This window comes from Benincasa hispida, chromosome 12 (assembly GCF_027475165.1).
Source record: "Benincasa hispida cultivar pf3 chromosome 12, pf3_genome.v1.1, whole genome shotgun sequence".
NCBI lineage: Eukaryota > Viridiplantae > Streptophyta > Magnoliopsida > Cucurbitales > Cucurbitaceae > Benincasa > Benincasa hispida.
Genome location: NC_143489.1, coordinates 47,831,371 through 47,851,139, shown reverse-complemented (window position 1 = coordinate 47,851,139; position 19,769 = coordinate 47,831,371). Strand labels below are relative to the sequence as shown.

General features: G+C 35.9%; 1 protein-coding gene and 1 non-coding gene across 3 annotated transcripts; one reads left to right on the top strand and one right to left on the bottom strand.

Moving 5' to 3' along the window:
• Window positions 1-9,629: 9,629 nt before the first annotated feature.
• URH2 (uridine-ribohydrolase 2) lies at window positions 9,630-15,812 on the bottom strand. 2 transcript variants are annotated; one of them, XM_039039282.2, is made up of 9 exons: window positions 15,077-15,812; window positions 14,840-14,955; window positions 14,630-14,689; window positions 13,785-13,970; window positions 13,603-13,707; window positions 11,668-11,764; window positions 10,320-10,427; window positions 10,087-10,222; window positions 9,630-9,964 (listed from the first exon to the last, which is right to left on the bottom strand). In XM_039039282.2, exons 1-9 carry the CDS (start codon window positions 15,123-15,125, stop codon window positions 9,856-9,858), a joined length of 966 nt encoding a protein of 321 aa, XP_038895210.1. In that variant the 5' UTR covers window positions 15,126-15,812; the 3' UTR covers window positions 9,630-9,855. The 2 variants fall into 2 exon arrangements, with proteins under 2 accessions (XP_038895210.1, XP_038895211.1); XM_039039283.2 differs by having other exon boundaries at window positions 14,840-15,002; window positions 15,077-15,773.
• A 1,271-nt stretch (window positions 15,813-17,083) lies between these two features.
• LOC120084269 (small nucleolar RNA R71) lies at window positions 17,084-17,190 on the top strand. The gene has a single exon (XR_005483634.1). It is a non-coding gene; the product is annotated as a small nucleolar RNA R71 (small nucleolar RNA).
• Window positions 17,191-19,769: the final 2,579 nt, after the last annotated feature.

Genomic DNA, 19,769 nt, shown 5'->3' with positions numbered 1-19,769 from the left:
TAAAAATTATTACAGCATATTGTTTTCCTTAGTCCCTGAGTTCGACCCTGGACTTACCAGAAAACTCAATAAGATTTATACTTGGATTTTGCTGAGAAAACTTGTTGCACAATGCATTTCCCATCACTACAATTCCTTTCATTATTTCACCGCATAAAATAACGCATCAAGTTTTTGGCACCGTTTCCGGGGACTTCGACAATTCAATGTGCTAACGATAATTTTTTTCTGATTTCTTTACAGCTTTCAATCTCTGGCAAATTACAACCCAGAGATTGAAAGAACATTTCGACGAAAATTGAGAGACAACCGCCAACAACAAGACAGAACTCCAAGAATGGCAGAACAACCGAAAGAAAAGGTCGTAAACGCAAATAATATAATGGCCAACCAATCCTCCTGGCGAATAACCGCAATAGACTCATTCGGGACTATGCGTCACCGAACCTCTGCGATTTCTCCCCAGGAATCATGAGGCCAGCGCTAGATGGATCGAGGTTTGAAATGAAACCGATGATGCTGCAGATGATCTAGACTACTGAACAGTTTGGAGGAAGGCGTGGCGAGGACCCGCACGCCCACCTCCGGTGCTTCATAGAAATCTGCAACACTTTTTTGTTCCCGAATATCTCCACCGAAGAAGTTCAACTAACTTTGTTTCCATTTTCTTTGTATAATCAGGCACAAAAATGGGCGTACTCTCTCGAATCGGGGGAGATTACTTCTTGGGAACAAGTAGTAGAGAAGTTTATGAAAAAATATTTCCCACTAACTAAGAATGCCAGGAGAAGGAAATTAATAACGAATTTTGAACAAGAAACTGACGAATCGTTCAGCGATGCTTGGGCGAGGTTTAAGAGGCTGGTAAGAGACTGCCCACACAACAGATTACCAGATTGCTTACAGATGGAGATTTTCTACCAAGGATTAACCTTTGCATCACAGACCGCTGCCAATTCGGCAGCAGTTGGTGGTCTGCTTGATAAAACTTAGCCATGTTTTTTCTTAGTAAACTAAACCCTAGGTTATAAAATACTCAGTGGGAGGAAGAGTGTACATGATATGTCAATGATTCCACTCACGTTTCTCCTTGAATGTTCACCGTGAGATTCATGCTTGGCCTCGTGGTGCCCTGGGGCATCCCCCTTCGGATGGTGTTTCCATGAGTCAATATTAAGGTGGACGAAGAGAGTGTTTATAGTAAGTGGGTGAAGGGTGTGTGTCAACACATCCTACGGTCTCTTTCATTGATTTGCACCATGAGATCATTCTTGCACTCCCTCGTGGCGCCGTGGGAGCATCCCCCTTCGGATGAATTTTGTGCAGTTTTTCGATATCAAGGTGAACTCTAGAAATGGATATGGTCACTTTAGTTTTTGCCCCAATATGATTTTTCCCTTTGGATTGGTTGCTTAGGACGGAACTCTAGGGCCTAAAATGACGGGTCACACTTGCGGGAAATTGTTAAGTAAGTTAATAATTTCTTGACCAAATCAAGGATGGCTAGTCATTATAGGAGTAAGAGTTGTTCTGATATTAATGGCTGGTTGAGAATGTCTCAATACAAAGGAGGGATAAGTTGACCACCCTTTGGCGGCTTTTGTCCTAAACCTTTGAAGCATCATTGCAAAACTAGATGTCACGCGGGGTTCACGTTAGTTTTGCTAAACCGTATTGGATGTTGTATGTTATTCAATGAGTATTTGCTTAAAACCTAACGTAGGTCAATGTATTTTTGCTTTCAGCAACATGTTTGATTTTCCATTACATGCCTCTAGTTTGACTAATTTCATACAGTGGAAAGAGTCTTGTAAAACGTATTTCATGGTAAACGACCTCGAGTTTGTCATGGTTGAGGAGTGTCCTCAAGTCTCGACCCTTAATGTACCACGAAGTTTTCGTAATGCATATGAGGTATGGATGAAGGCTAATTCATTGGCTCGACTTCACATATTGGCTAGCATACCTGATGCTTTGGCTAAAAGGGTTGAGAACATGGTCATTGCATGTGAGATCATGGACTCGTTGCAAGAATTGTTTGAACGTCAGTTCTTACTTTTGGGGCACAAAGGAATGGATGAAAAAACCAGTAGTGTTAGTTCCCAAGATAACCTCTAGGAAGAGAAAGCAAGTGTTGCTGACTCTGTTAAAGTTCATAGACAAGAAGTGTTATTTGAAATAGAACTTAGAGCTTATTTAGGTTCAAATACTGATCCCACTACTCTCCAAAAGAGGAGGAAGTCTAAGGACAGTAAATATGATTTATTGGTCTTGGAAACGTGTTTAATAGAGAATGATGATTCTGCTTAGATCCTGGTGCTACTAATCGTGTCAGTTCCTCTTACCAAGGATTTAGTTCCTAGCAAACGTTGCCACAGGGAGAGATGGCTCTTCGAGTCGATATTGGTGAGGTTGTTTCAGTTGTTGCTGTAGGCAGGCTGAAGTTATTTTGGACAAGAAACTTTATCTGTTACTGGATAATGTTTTCGTAGTTCCTCATATCAAGAGGAACTTAATCTCGGTTTCTTATCTCATTGAACAAGGCTATACTGTCTCCTTTTCTAAGAGTAAAGTGTTTATTTTCAAGAATGGAATGGAGATTGATTTTGGTTCAATGGAAAGTAACTTGTATCTACTAAGGCCGTTAGTCATAAAAGCCTTGTTTAACACTGAAATGTTCAGTAAGTTGATAACAACTAAAAGACCAAAGGTTTCTCCTAAGGAAAATGCCCATCTTTGGCATCTAAGGTTAGGTCACATCAACCTCAATAGGATTGAGCAATTGGTGAAATGTGGATTTCTAAAGAGTTTAGAAGAAAACTTCTTTCGGTGTATGAATCATGCCTCAAAGGCAAGATGACCAAATGACCTTTTACTGGAAAAGGTTACAGAGTTAAGGAAGCCTTGGAGCTTGTACATTCAAACCTCTATGGTCCGATGAGTGTTAGAGGTCAATGTGGGTATGAATATTTCATCTATACCTAATGCAACGTAAGTCTAAAGTCCTTGACAAGTTCAAGGAGTATAAGGCTGAAGTTGAACTTGTTAGGTAAGAAGATAAAAACACTACGATCTGATCGTGGTGGAGAGTATATGGACTTCCAATTCCAGAACTATATGATAGAACATGGAATTACTTCCCAAATCTTGGCCCCAGGTACACCTCAGCAGAATGGTGTATCAAAAAGGAGAAACATAACCTTGTTGAACATGGTTTGATCTATGATGAGTTATGCTCATCTTCCAGACTCGTTTTGGGGTTTTGCAGTGGAGACTGCATGTTATATTATGGACAACATTCCATTAAAATGTGTTTCTGATACACCTTTTGAGTTGTGGAGAGGCCGTAAAGGTAGTTTACGCCACTTCAGGATTTGGGGATGTCCGACCCATTTGCTAGTGACTAACCTGAAGAAGTTGGAACCGCGTTCGAAAGTTTGCCTCTTTGTAGACTACCCCAAGAAAACGAGGGGTGGATACTTCTATGATCCAAGTGAGAACAAAGTGTTTGTTTCTACAATTGCTATCTTCTTGAAAGAAGACCACATTATGGATCATAAACCACAAAGTAAGCTTGTTTTACATGAGACTTCTAGTGAAACTACTGAGGGTTCAACATGAGTTGTTGAACAGACTAATAGATCAACAAGAGTTGTTGAGGTCAGTTCATCTAGTCAACCATCTCAAAAGTTAAGGCTGCCTCGACATAGTGGGAGGGTTATGAACGCACTAGATTGCTACATGGGTTTGACTGAAGCCTAGAACATCATTTCTAATGATGGAATCGAGGATCCATTGTCTTTTAAGCAAACAGTGGAGGATGTTGACAAAGATGAGTGGATTAAAACCATGAACCAGGAAATGGAGTCTATGTACTTCAATAAAGTCTAGAACTTGTGGATCAGCCTGATGGGGTAAAACCTATAGGGTTAAGTGGATTTACAAGTGAAAACAAGGTGTAGATGGAAAGGTGCAAACCTTTAAGGCTAGACTCGTGGCAAAGGGTTATACCCAGGTCAAGGGAGTGGACTATGAGGAAACTTTCTCACCTGTTGTCATGTTGAAGTCTATCAGGATACTCCTGTCCATAGCTACATTTTATGATTATGAGATATGGAAAATAGACGTAAAGACTGCCTTTCTTAATGGTAATCTTGAAGAGACCATCTACATGGTTCAACTAGAGGGGTTCATCATTCCAGATCAAGAGCAAAGAGTTTGCAAGCTTTATAGGTCTGGGTTGAAACAAGCGTCAAGATCATGGAACATTAGATTTGACAGTGCGGTCAAATTGTTTGGCTTTGATCAGAACGTTGATGAGCCTTGTGTTTAAAAGAAGTCATCAACAACTTAGTAGCTTTCCTTGTACTTTATGTGGATGATATCCTACTCATTGGGAATGATGTACAATTTCTGACTAACATTAAGAAGTGGCTAGCTGCCCAATTCCAAATGAAAGATTTGGGTGAGGTGCAGTATGTTTTAGGGATCCAGATCATTCGGGATCGTAAGAACAAGAAATTAGCCTTGTCTCAAGCATCGTACATTGATAAAATGTTGATCAGGTACAAGATGCAGGATTCCAAGAGGGGTTTGTTACCTTTCAGACATGGAATCGTTTTGTCTAAGGATCAATGTCCTAAGACACCTCAAGAGATTAAGGAGATGAGATAGATTCCCTATGCTTCAGCTGTTGGAAGCTTAATGTATGCAATGTTGTGCACCAGACCCGACATTTGCTATGCAGTAAGGATTGTCAGCCATTATCAGTCCAATCCAGGATTAGATCACTGGACAGCAGTCAAGATGATCCTTAAGTATCTTCAAAGAATGAGGGACTACATACTCATGTATGGAGATAAGGATTTGATTCTTACAAGATACATAGACTCTGACTTTCAGACTGATCGAGATTCTCGTAAATCAATATCAGGGTCAATGTTCACTTTGAATAGAGGGGCTGCAATGTGGCGAAGCATCAAGCAAGAATGCATCGCGAACTCCACTATGGAAGTCGAATACGTAGCCGCTTATGAAGCAGCTAAGAAGGTTGTTTGGCTGAGGAAATTTCTTACAGATTTGAAAGTTGTTCCAAATATAGATTTTCCGATCACTCTTTATTGTGATAATAACGGGGCTATGGCAAATTCAAAAGAACCTTGGAGTCATCGTAAAGGCATGCATATAGAACGGAAATACCACTTGATCAGGGAAATTGTGCATCGCAGTGATGTGATAGTCACGGATCGCGTCGAAGCACAACGTTGCTGATCTGTTTACAAAGGCTTTCACAGCTAAAGTGTTTGAGGGCCATCTGGAGAGTCTGGGTCTATGGGACATGCGGCATCTTGTCTAGGACAAGTGGGAGATGATACTGGGGTAGAGAGTATGCCCTAGTTTATAGTATATTGTACTTTTATTATCCATGTATTGTACATTAGTCTTCCGAGGCTTTAGGATAAGTGAGAGATTGTTGGGATTGGTGTCCTAATTCTCCCGGAGTCTCATAGTTTGTAAACTATATACATTGTTATGAATAAAATAAGATTTATTTTATTTTTCATTTACTCATATCCAATAAACAAAGCTCCATGGCTATTGTATGTAAACTTAAGAATGTATATGAGATATACAAGTGGATCATGCCTTAAATGATAACCTAAAAAGGTCTGTAGTATAAGGATTAAGGAGCGATACCTGATCCTTGTGACACTATGGATACGACCCACTTTGTAGAGGTTTGCAAGTATTGTGAACTACAACAGATGGTAGATCCTGACCATTCATGTGAAGACATGCTAGCGGGGGTGTCCTATACAAAGAATTTGTATAAAACCGGATCACGAGATGATTCGTCTCTTTATATAACGTCGTTGATACTTGAGACTTACATCTCACCTAAACGACCATAGGTGACATGACCTCAATTCTAAGTGTTTGGGAATTCCTTCCTTTGAGGGTGATCTTTTGTTTAGTATGGGGGAGAATGACCAGATTGCCAACTCAACAAGCCTACCTTTTTGGGGATTTGTCTGATTATGAGCTGGGAACTCAGTTACATAAGATGAAATTCACTCCTTCCCCAAAGCAGGGGTAAATAGATAGATTGCTCCCTTAAGGGCTGATTCCGGGTCTTGAACATAGTGGCCACAACTTCTCTATGGAAGAGAGGATTCAGTCATAGTAGGATTATGACTTATGTTCATTAGAGAGATCAGTGGTACTCAAAGAATTAAATGTAACTACAAGGGCATAACGGTAAATTGGCTCAATCGTACTTACGTGTGATATGTGAAGGGTTACCGTACTGTTAATTGGTTGATATGGACACAAAATATATCTGTAGTAAGGAGAGTGCAACTATTGATCTTTAGTGGAGTGCCCAACAATTAACGGATGGTGGATCTCGTGACTAAAGAGTTTAGTCAACTATTCACGTACCATTGGAGTTTCAAGCTATAAGTCTATAAGGTCCCCTTGGTAGCTCAATGGATTCAAGTTGAGAATCAGTTCTTGGGGTTGATTTGAAATGTTCAAATTGACAAGAGGAAATTTGATTATATATTATATAATCGGTGTGATGTATGAGATACATCAAGTGGAGGATTAATGTAAATATGATTTTCATTATGTACCATAAAATAGAAAAAGAGCTATGGTTTATATGTTTCATGAGATGAAATATTAAGACTATAGGTTAAAAATATAATATGGTAAGTTGGTTATCATATACATTTATAGTAATATTAATTATTTAATAATTATCTCTTTTTCTCTAATAACCAATTGAGTGAGAGGTTATTGGTGGTTATATAGTAATTGTGAGATAAAAGGAAAAATATTTTCCTAATTTTAGAAGAGTTACTTGATTCAGAAAGAAAGTCACGGAATGCTATCAAGTGAAATTGTTTCACTAAACGATAGCTAGTAGAGAGACCAAACGATCGTGGAGTGTCACTATACGGTAGTTCACTCAACTGGTCGTAGCTAAACGATCGTAAGGCATTGTCTATACGATAGGCTGCCATCTTCTATACGATTGAGCATTCATCTATACGATAGATTGAGTCATCTCCCACTTGCTCAATCATTTACACGATTGTTATTCCTCCAGTCTCATCCTCTAACCAAGTCCATACAGAGTCCACACTTCTGGATTCTCACACTAAGAATACCAAGGTAACCATTATGGTGGTGTCCTCACTCAACTCGATTGAGTTCAAGGTTTTGGAGGCCGTTCGTTGTGTGTTCTCATTGTTCGTGTGGTGGTTGTTGTTGATTGTGCTGTGTTGCAGTCGTTGTATTCGAGCGTTCGTGTATTGCTGTCTTGGAGACTGAATGAGGGTTCGTGATCGAGGGAGTTTGAAGAATGATTCTTCAAAGGTATGATACTCTATCCCTTGATCTTATCTGAAAGCATGCTATAATTTTGTTGCATGACGTGCCAGTTTTCATTTTTTGACTGTAATTGTGTATATTCAATATCAAATGGAATTTGGAACGATCATTCTGCAGCTCATGGAAATCCTCATGTTTGATTTCCTTCAATCCTTTGATCTGTATAGGTGAGAGTAGTTCAACAATGCTGCTCAATAAGTCTCCCATTCTAGGGATAAGACCAGATAGATAGCTGGGGACATAGTCTTGTAAGATGAAATTCACTCCTACCCGATTTAGAGTTAGTAGATAGGTTGCTCCTTTAAGTATTGATTTTTGGTTTTGAACAATTGTGCCCCATCCTCTCTTGATTGAGAAGGACATGGTTTATTAGTTGGACTATAAATCAATTGTTCAATAGAGGATCAATGGGAGCTTAAGGGGCAAGATGTATTTACAGGGGTAAAACGGTAATTTTGACCTAGCTGTAAATATGAAAGACCTGTGAAGGTTTGACTTACTGATTGTGGTCAAGTGGATAGAAATATATCTACAGTGAGAAGAGTGCAACTATCGAGCTATAGTGATATGTCTCGTTAGTTAACGAATATTGATTAATTCGGTCTAAAGAGTTTAGTGAATTAATCTCAAATTGTTGGAGCTCATGATCTGTAGGTCCATAAGGTCCCTTTACTAGCTCGTAAATTTTTACCTTGGATTAGTGATTTGAGCGGATTTGAAATGTTCAAAATCAAAATTAGGGTTTTGAATTTGAAGTGTTTAAATTCAATTTAGGGTTTGGTTAATTATATTTGATATAATTAAAACGTTTAAATTTATCGAATTTAAACGGCTTTGGAGATTTTAAAATATTTAAATATTAATTTAAATATTGATTACATGAATAGGATTCATGTTTAAATTAGGTGTTTTATTAATTTAATATTTGATATTAAATTAATATTTAATCAATTAAATTTGTTTAATTAATTAGATTAAATTAATAAATATTTTTAGATTTGAAATTCAATTCTGAATTCAATTCTTTTGGATGTATTTAAATTTAATTTTAAATGAAAAATTAAATAGATAAAATCCAAGAATCAAAACGATTTTTTAATTTTGAGTGAAAATGTCCAATTTTTGTGGTTTTAAGTGGAATTATCCATAAATTAACACCTAACTCCACTTTGTTAGTGGTTTATGAAGTGTCATCAAGCTGATTAACAAAGTGCTTGCATGAATGAGTTCTTTAAAAACTTCAATTTTCAGCATTTGAAGTTCTTCCTGCATTTTGAATTTCAGAATTCTGCACACTCTCTAAAACCCTCCTCACTCCCTTCACCTAATTAAATTAATTCAGAGATTCCACCTCTAAATCCAAGTTAGAGGATAGTAAAGAAGATCTTTGTGGTGGTTTACTGGTGTTTTGGAGATCCAATTTGTGGAGAGGAACTATGACTGAAGAGATCTACAAAGGTATTATCTTTTGAAACCCTCTTTTCTTGAAAACAGTTTTCATGCATGCTTTTAAATTCAAATTAAGTATAGTTAGAGTGCTTATTGATTCTGATTTCTTCCGCTGCATGCTTTTTTACTCCATCAAGATATCCATGAAGTTTGTAACAATGATGAAATACCAAGTGTGCCACAATTTGTACAGATCGGACAATCTTTCTTCTTTGAAGAATTCGACTGTGAAAGAGAATCAAAGAAAGATTTTTTGTGGAAGAAGAGCTGTCGCATTTTGGATAATAGAAGTAACTGAAATAGAAGTTGTCAAAGGAATCACTCATTGTTTAACTTCTTGAACAGTTAGAGAGAAGACTCGATTGATCGTCGGTCCAGGCTCTAATATAAGGATTTGATTCCAAATTTGATTGAAAGAGTCACTAAGACCCATAAGAAAAGTCATGTTCATTCTGAAAGTATTTGTGTATAATCATTATTTATAATTATTTTTAGATGTCATTTCTTCTTATAACTAATTCCTTAGTTATAAGATATGTAATTTTATCATTGGGATTTTTCATAATAAGAGAAAATACAATATTTATCCAAAAAACTACACATGGGAATAAGAATAACCCAAAAAAAAAAAAAACGTAGCTGTACAACTAAATATACAATAAAAAGTAATAGAAATATTACATTGTAATACAAACATCAGCCAGAAATCACATCCACATCAAATTAAATTCTTCATCAGGAGATATCATCCGTAAACAGGGGAAACGCAACATAACGACAGCTGAATGAGATCCTTCCGAAGTTCTTGAGGATTAATGAAACTCAATATCAAATTACATGAGAAGAGGTTAATCAGCCGACTTAAAAGTAACATTTATTTAATTCATACGGCCTTTGCACCGTGAGACGGCTTAAATTATTGAATGGACAATGAAACTAAAACCTGTGTGATACAATATAAAACATTCCTGAATATAGAATCTCTAACTGGTAACTCTCTTATATACTCTACGAGGCGATAAGTCGGTCCATCACAAGTTTCACAGCAGCCGGAGCATCGACTGTGATTGCCACCTTCACAGTGGGCTTATCACACCATTCACTCACTTCACCAAACCTGGTTCATTCCAAATTAACCAATTACTTACCTTTTTATATATACAGCTGAAAACTTTTAAAGGACCAAGCATTTGACAAATTATATTAAGTTGGAGAAATAGCTTACTCAAACACATTTACCTTTTCTGATTGTTGAACAAAATTGTGAGTCCTCTTGTGATGCCCGTTGTCTGGACTCGAACCACTCCTTCTGTGTATGTGAAAAGTGAGGGATCGACAGCCGCTAGCACAATTGCTGGATCATGGAGGTAAACTCCTACACGCATATTAGCAACATGCAACAATAATAAGTCAAACAACGTGCAGCTGAATCTGTGGGCTTATTCTGGACCTTATTTATTTATTATGCTAACCTTTTATATCATATGAATCCTTGTGGTAAGAGAAATAGATGTCCATAATTTTGCAGAGATACTTGGCAAATTTCCCGTCTGAACTTGCCAATTTTTCGCGATCAGCCTCTAAATTTTTTTTGTGAAACACAGCTTAGCCAAATTCAAGGGAAAACAAACATGACTTTGTAAAACCAAATGCTACCAAGTTTTAGTTATGGAACTGAGCAGAAAAGATATTAAAATCCTTGGGATAAAAGCAATTCAATACATTCGAAATTCAATACATTCGAAGTGATAAAATGGCAGAGGCATTCAGGAAAGGTTTCAATTGAACATTAGAATGCATGAAGATAGAAAGAATTGATAGAACAACCAACCCTGTTTTTGATAGGAAAGCTATTAGGATAGAAGTGGAATATTATTAGGTACTTAGGAGAGTCTGGTCTTAGGGTGAGTGGGAAAGGTTGAAGATAGGCATTCATGAGTTGGTTTAGGCCTGAGAGTGTTCCCAAGAGAGGGAGTGTCCCAGTTTTCCAAATTACTTAGTTTATCGAAGAGCAGAACTGAAGTATAGTGTTGAACAAGTCAGTGTAACTGTTGAGTAGGGGAACTTTCAATAGAGAAGATCCATCAACCTAAAACGAAGAGAGGGGTCTATCTATTTTATTTAATTATTCAGTTAAACCAATGACTCCTGTAGTTCTTTAACTTTTATATTGCAATATATTGGGTTCTATCAGATCAGTTTCTTTTGAAATAGATTTGTTCATGCCTACACAAGCTGCTTGACATTATTAGATAACAAAACAGACTTATTACTTAGGATGTGTTAGGAATACATTTTCAAGTGTTTAATTTAATAAATAAGCCATTTTGGAAGAAATTGGAGTGTTTGGCAACTACTCAAAATAACTTTTCAAGTGGATTTTAATAAGTTTTTATCAAAAGTGTTTAAATAAAAATAAGTTTTTAAAAAACACTTTTTTCTCAAGTCAATCCAAACACACCCTTAAACATAGACATGAAATTGCTCTATACTAAAACTAACATAAAATATGCTAAAGACTATTCATAAGATTTACTTAACCGTCGGAATATAATGATTTTCTTTTTTTCAAAAAAAGAAAAAAGAAAAAAGAAAAAAAAAATCAACTTCTAAAACTGTTTTTTATTATTTTAATTTTTAAAAAACCATCTGAAAAGAAGAAGATAATTATACCTGAACAGTAATCGAAACAACAAAGTAAACAAGTGGAAACAACGAAACATAATTTCTATTTCTTTCTATATTGAAAACAGTTTTCAAAAGTTAATCCAACAAATAAGTTTTCTACCTTAATCCTTTAGTTTACAAAAAAACAATTACCTGTCAAGACAACTTGATGTGTAACATTTAGCCCCAGAACTATCACGTTTGCTCCACTTGTGAATACCATATCTGCAGCTTCTGGATCCCCAAATATCTATTTGTCCAAACTCAAGGATTAGAACTGAAGGTAAAAACTGAAAGCGTAACCAAACTCCATTATATTAAAGTTGTATTTCTTTTCTGTTTTCTGTGCTCAATAGCAGGAGTCTCTAGCCAGTGTCAAATCATTAAGGCCCCTTTGATGACAATTTCGTTTCTAGTTTTGTTTTTAAAATTTATGCTTGTTTTCCTCCCAATTTTCTAGGTATATTTTTCACCTTTCTTAAAAAGGAACATTTGAATTCCTATTAAAATTCTGAAAACAAAAATAAAATTTTGAAAACTAATTTCAAAACTTGACTTGGATTTTGAAAACATTAGGAAAAAAATTGATAACAAAGTATAAAGCTTATGGATGGAAGTAGTACTTACAAGCTTAATTTTCAAAACTAAAAACCAAAAACGAAAAGACTATCAAACGGGGTCTAGTTTCACCAAATGTAACTATTATTTAATGTTTTAAGGGAAAACATGAAGCAAAGGGAAACGAGCACCAAAATAAAATCGTAACAAATATAGTTTTTCATGGGGTGCTAAAGATGCACTATTTTAAGCTTCACCGTGAGGAAACTAATTTTAGAAACAGATAAAATAGTAAAAGTGGAAGTTTCTGATATTATCTGGTATGTTAGAACATTTCTTGTGAACTAAAAAAATATGGTTGTATAAAAGGATTTTAGTATTTTCTCCACGGTGAAACTAACAAAGATGAATTGGCAACAAAATCAGTATTAGGTCCTATGAAACTAATTACAGAACAGGGTGTTGAGGCATAGAAAAGCAATCCATTGATACAACTCTCTAGGTTTTCAATCTTTATGCTCATACGAAATATTAGTAGAAATTACTATAATTATGACTAAATAATACTGATGAGTAAATAATATTTCAATAACATATTAAAATATTAGGTTAAAAAACACTTTTACTCCCTATAAATTTTCATAGAAGTAACAATTTAGTTTTTGAAATTTAGTTCGTAACAATTTAGGTCTCTATACTATCAAATTTGTAACAATTTAGTGCTTAAACTTTAATATGTATCAATTTAGTCCTCAACCTTTAAAAGTAACAAATTAATCCCAATGCTAAAAATTTGCAACAATCTAGTTCCTATTATGAAAAATCTCTTTAAAATGAAGTGTTAGCATTTATAATATAACGACTTATTCTTTATAGTTTATAAAAAATAAAATAAAATAAAATTGATTCTCATTCAATTTATCAATCTAAACCTTTGGTTAACAAGAAAAAAAATGTCTCTCTCCCCTCCCAATCTAATGAGAATGAAATTTCATTAAATCTTAATGATATATTTCATAGTAAGGACTAAATCGTTATAAATGGTGAAGTGCAAGACTAAATTTTACTTCGTAAAGTTTAAGGACTAAATTGTTACAAATCGAGAAGTACAAGGACTATACTAACTAAAGTTTAGGGACTAGATTGTTATTTTAATCAAAGTTCAAGGACCAAAAATGTTTTTTAACCAAAATATTATTACCTTCACAACTTAAGTCTCTCGATAATAATACAGATGCAAAATTATTAAACTCTCAATGGTTTTACTGAAAACTATCACAATATTAAGGTCTTTGGTAATAATGACTGCAATTATATGTATATATTTTTTTTTTTATATTTATGTCCTCATACACACATTAGTAAATATTTCATGTACCAGCATTTCCTAGTAACATAAAAATCTTAAGAATATACATAAATGTAGGAAACACAAGGTAGAGAAATACAGTTTCAAGCGTAAAAGTAGTGACAGGAGGAGACAATCACTCATAAGAGCTATTGTTGAATTGAAAGGGTAAAGTAACTTACATTGGCTTCTGCAGCAGGATTTACATTTCCATTGACAAAGAATGCGCCACCAAGAATAATAATCTTCCCAATTTTCTTTTGAAATCCAGGATCTAATTGCAAAGCCTATATAAACCTTATGTGGGTAAATTGGACTGAAGTAATGTGAAAATTACATTTTGCTTAGGAATTTAGAATCTGACCAGTGCAATATTTGTAAGTGGTCCTAGTGCCACAACTGTTACTTCTCCAGGGTAAAGATTTGCCTGCTCAACAAGAAAAGCAGCAGCTGCCTGGTCAATTGGCTTCCCATTTGGAGGTGGAAAATTTTGGTTTCCAAGTCCATCGATCCCATGGACAAAATCAGCAACACGAAGCTTTGTACCATTCTTCATACGAATAGCATTTCAAGTTAAAAAATATCCCAACCAAAAAGAAAAAAGAGACAACATTCAATCATCAATGAGTTACATTGTTGTATTGACATCTCAAATGCCAACATGTGAAAAAGGAAATCATAGTTAGGTGTGAACATTAGCTAAGTAATGTCCTTAGTATCTTGCAGAAAATATTACAATTCTTTATCAATAAATTTGGTCCCAAAGGCCTTATAAATTAAATGTGTAAAATTTCCGTTGATATATAATATATATATATATATATATATTCAGAGGGTTCAATGTTAATATGAAGAGCAAATATCTATGTACTCATAATGTCATGAAAAAATCAAATGAAACTTGAAAAATATTGAGTTATATGAATATAAATACTAATAGTGATGTACGTGTAAAATTTGATTTATGAACTCAAGTGATTTTTTTGTCCCCCCCACCTAACGAATATCAACATTCCAAAAAATTTGGTATTTCAACATTCCCTTCAACTAATTGTATGTTCACAGATTACCTTTACAAGTTTAATGTTGAAAAAAAAAAGATTATAAAATGGGCAGAGGTTAGACAAAGCTCCTGGACAGAAAAAGGTCCTGAAACTGTCAAAACAAGTAGATATGATATGAGAACTCAATGGAAGATAATGAGTTTACAGTTATTGTGACGTGCGATCCTTCAGCCACTGGGATATCAGTTCGACCAGCAATCTCCAACTGATGGACAAACATAAATTAACATCATATAATATATCAAAAGGGGAACTGAAAAAGTAGGAGAAAGGAAAAACAATCAAGAGATAAACAATCTTAAGCAGAAGTAGATTAAAGAGCAATTTTATCATTTCTGTTTATCAAATTACTCACCAAATGCAACGCATTTCTTGTGGAAAGAGTAGTATAAACATTCCCAAAAATAGTCGTTAGTCCAAGCACTTCTAACTCTGGCGATTGTAAAGCCAGAAAAATCGCCATAGCATCATCTACAGGAATAGAAGTCATCAGCAAAATACTGCCCCAACCGGATCCCCTTGCAAAATTTGTTCGATTAGTCTAAAAAGAGAGGGAAAAAAAGGCTTAATCAGAAAGAATAAGAAAATTTACCGATGCCAGGGTCGGTGTCGATGATAATCTTCTTGGGCGAATCGGCCATGGAAGGATTGACAAAGAAAATTAAATCGAGATGAGAAATCGAAGAGAAATCAATGGTCGTGGGAAGAGAGAGAATAGATCAAGAAATCGAATGCATGTCGATAAAGGCAACTAAATTGGAGCAGAGCAGATTTGATTTGTGAATTCATGATGCATAATTTAATAGATGCGTAATCAGGATGAGAACATGCACACTCAATTTTCTAACCAAAACAATTTTCCAAAAATCTCATAAAGCAACTTCAGACCAATTTACTAATCATGAAAACAGAAGTCAAAATTCTATGGAAAACAGAAAAAGGAACAATACAAAGTTAATTGCCTTTCCGTTTTCCCCTATTTTATAGAAAGGGGTATGATTCTACCTTTAACAAAAAAAGGTTGTATGTTAAATTACAAATTTAGACTTATATTTTCAGGGGAAAAAAACAAAAGTGAGAATTTAGTTTTTAGGATTGCATGTTTTTATAGAAAATTAAGGAAATCTATTTACACAAAATAAGAAAATCTCTCTCTTTTTCTATTATTTTTTCTGTTAGATTCACTCTCTCTTTTTCTAACTCAGATTCGTGCAGCTCAATCTTGTGTTTTGGGTTAATTTTGTTTGGTTCTTGAACAATGATTAAGTTTCCATAATTTTGTTTTGGGCAAAAGAAGGAAGCTACCGATGGAACAAACCATATGTAACAACGAAGAAGCATGCTTGTAGATCCAAATCCACATAAATGCTTAGGACTTGTTCTTGTTGAGCTGGACTACTGTTGAAGGATTCTCTAGTACGCTGTCCGCCATGATTGAGGCTGTTCGTGGAAGTTTAGCGTTAAGAGAATAGAATTCTCTACTAGAAATGGCTAATTCTCTCTCCCTCTCATTTTTCAAATTTCCCAAATCTTTAGTCATCTAACTAATTTTCTTCCCCGACACGATTTTTTGGGAATACCTTAATCAAATCAACTTATTTATGTATGTGAATATAAGCATGGTTTTATGTGCTTATCTGATTAAATTGCATGTACAAATTTTGTGATGGCTGATGACCATCACTATCAAATTCAAGGCTTGCTAATTCATTTTTTTAAAAAATTAAGTTTTGGTGTTAAAATTGATTTTACTCGTGAAGTAAGATGCTAGATTTGAGTTTGGTTGCGTTTAGCTAGTTGTGGTAGACATTGTTATCAATGTCCACTATAGATAGATGCTGATAGAAGTCTATCATTAATAGAGACTAATAGAATGATAAGTTCTAGAACTTGAATTTCCCTAAATGGAATGATTGGTATATTTAGCATTGTTTGTGAGGTTAACTCTTGGTGCAAAATGGGGTTAAAATAAATAAATGAATAATTAAAATTAAAATTAAGTTTGGTAAATTAAAAAAGGAAAATGAAAGTTTGGTAAATTGAGTCGGCACTACCCTTTTCTCTCGAACAACTTACATTTCCTTTCAACTAAACGATAGAGGATCGAGTGGAGAAGAGACTCGTGGGTTGTCGGAGTCTTTGGAGTTGTGGAAGCTAAGGACATTGAGGGAAAAACCAAAACTAGTTTGCAATTTAGATGTTTCTAAACAAGCTATGGAGTTTTGAGGATTTCGAGTTGTAGAAAATGGAGTCAAAAGTTGAAATTTTGAGGTTGGTAAGTTAAAAGGTTTTTCGACGTTTTTCATGAAGGATTTTTGTGCTAATTTTGGATGGAAGTTGACAAATTCATTGGTAAATAGAAGCTACTCGAAAATTCGGTCAAAGCAGATCAATGGAGTTTTGGAGTTGATTTCGAGTTATCCACGGGTTTCCACAGCTTCAAACTCTCAGGTTAGGTAATAAAGATGTTGATTAAAATATGTTCTTAGCCTCATCATAAGTTTTGTCAAGCAGACCTCCAGCTGCTACCGTATTGGCAGCTGTTTGCGATGCAGGGTTCAAACTGTGGTAGAAAATTTCCATCTGTAAACAATCTGATAAGCCGTTATGCGGGCAATCTCTTACCAACCTCTTAAACCTTGCCCAGGCGTCACTGAGCGATTCGTGAATATCCTGTTCAAAATTAGTGATCAACTTCCTCCTTCTAGCGTTCTCCGTCGGGGGCAAGTACTTCTTCATGAACTTCTCCACTACCTATTCCCATGATGTAATCTCCCTTGGTTCGAGAGAATAAGCCCATTTCCATGTCTGGTCACATAATGAAAATGGGAACAGTGTTAATCGAACCTCCTCAGCGGAGATGTTTGGGAACACAAACGTATTGTAGATCTCAATAAAACTTCGGAGGTGGGCGTGTGGATCCTCGCCACGTCTACCGCCAAACTGTCCGATAGTTTGAATCATCTGCAGCATCATCGGTTTCATTTCGAATCTCGATCCATCTAAGGCTGGCCTCATGATTCTTGGTGAGAAATCATAAAGGTTGGGCGACGCATAGTCCTAGATAGGCCTATTACGATCGTTCGCCAAGAGGATGGGATTCGCCATGATATTATTTGCATTTGGTGCTCTGTCTTCTGGTTGCTTTGCCATGTTGGGATCTTTCTCTTATTGTCGTTGGCGGCTGTTTCTTCTTCTTCTTCGAAAAGTTCTCTCGATCTATGGGTCGTAATTGGGCTCAGGATTTTCTCCTTCGCTCATACGACACCCGCTTCTTCCCTTACCTAAGGAGAGGCAATGCACAGGGATGGAGAGTTGCAAAGAAAATCAAAAAGTTACCGTTAGCACAATATGTATTGCCGTAGTCCCCGACAACGGCGCCAAAAACTTGATGCGTGGTTAATGCAATGAAATAATGGTATAAATTGCGATGGTGGTGTATGCGTTGTGCATGCAAGTTTTCTTAGCAAGATCCAAGTATAAACCCTACTAAGTTGCCTGGTAAGCCCAGGGTTGAACATAAGGACTATGGAACAGTATGTGACGGTGATTTCTGATAACTTTGCGATGACAAATAAAACAATGCGTTGGTCGGTATGTTTGTTTAATGTATAAATTCTATGCGGCGGAATTGAGAAAAGAGTTAATAATACAAAAGATATGATGAGTATGTAGGGGAACGGGTTGAGAAGGAATTTAGCTAACACTTCCTAAGATTACGTTCATGTTATGCGATCATGCTACATACATACAACGGTAAGTCTCTCTCAATGCAAATGCTATGGTTCCTAGTCTTAGGACGCATGCGATGTATGCGATGATGTCTATAGGACTTATGTCTAAGTCTCTACTCTTGTATATGCGATGATGAATGAAACACACATACACAAGGCGACCGCATACTACCTTAACCTGTCTCTAGGGTGCATGCGATGCATGTTAATAAACAGAAGTTATCTCTAAGTCTCTATCTCTTGCTTATGCGGATCTAATCTTACTTTATCAAGTCTAGATTCTAACCTAGCTCTCTCAAGTCTTAGGTTCTTTCTTTAGACTCTCTCTCGAGTAGCTCTAAAAGGGTGGTGGATGCAACATAAGACAAGATGATCGCATACAATGAAGATCTTAGGTCATGCTAGCTAAGTACTTCTAAACTCATTCGAAAGTTTAGTTACTCATGCTAATGTAAAGAGAGTGAATAGATGTAGAAATGCAGGTTCCATTCTATAAATGAAATCAAAATACAGAATGACAATGGAAAATAAAGATAGGGAGCCTGGTAGCAATTTCTTGCTTCCCAAGGATTTTACATTGTTTTTCTCTACTTTGCTCAAAGAATATTCTTGCTTTCGCAAGAGTCGACCCTCTCTTCATTCTCAATGCTTCCTGGCACTCTCTCGAGCTGACCAGGAATGATCTTTCGACATTTTCTCTCTTCTCTCGCCTCCGCCTTTTAAGTGTAAGAAAACTATGAACAAATGCTAACTATATTTGTATGGTGAACTCTCTATATGGCTCAACTGGAATAGAACCGAACCGAACTCCTTTAATGAAAGTGGCCATCGGTATTTATAGAGCTTCAGAGTGAAGACATTTTTCTCTCAAATGATTGCACTGATGGGATGTCATTACTTCTCTGTCTGATGCGTCGATTAATTCACTGAAAAGTTGAGTGTATTTACTCCAGTGTGTCGTTAACGGCTTGTCAACTAAATTTGGATTCGACCGTCATCAGCTTTCTATCCTATCGTGATTTATTAAGCTTTCACCTTGATGCGCCGACTTTATGCTGCCACCTTCTTGAGCAGATTTTCGCGAACGCAAACGATCGCATAGCCTTGTGGACCTAACCATATCTAACAAGTTTCTATTTTTCCGTTCAGATACACCATTCTATTGAGGTATTCCAGGTGCAGAGAGTTGTGACTGAATCCCGTGTTCTATCATATAGTCCTGGAATTTCAAATCCAAATACTCCCTACCTTGATCTGATCAAAGTGTTTTAATAGATTTACCTAATTGGTTCTCAACCTCGGTCTTAAATTCCTTGAACTTTTCAAGAGCTTCAGACATAAAATGAATTAGGTAAATGTAACCATACCTCGAATAATCATCTATAAAACTAATGAAATATTCATAACCTTCACATGCTTTAACACTCATCGGCCCATAGAGGTCCGAATGTAACCTTGGCTCGAAGATCTTTTCTAGAAAAAGATCTTTTTGTCATTTTTCCTTTGAGACATGACTCATATGGCAGTAAAGAGACATCTTTTAATTTGTTT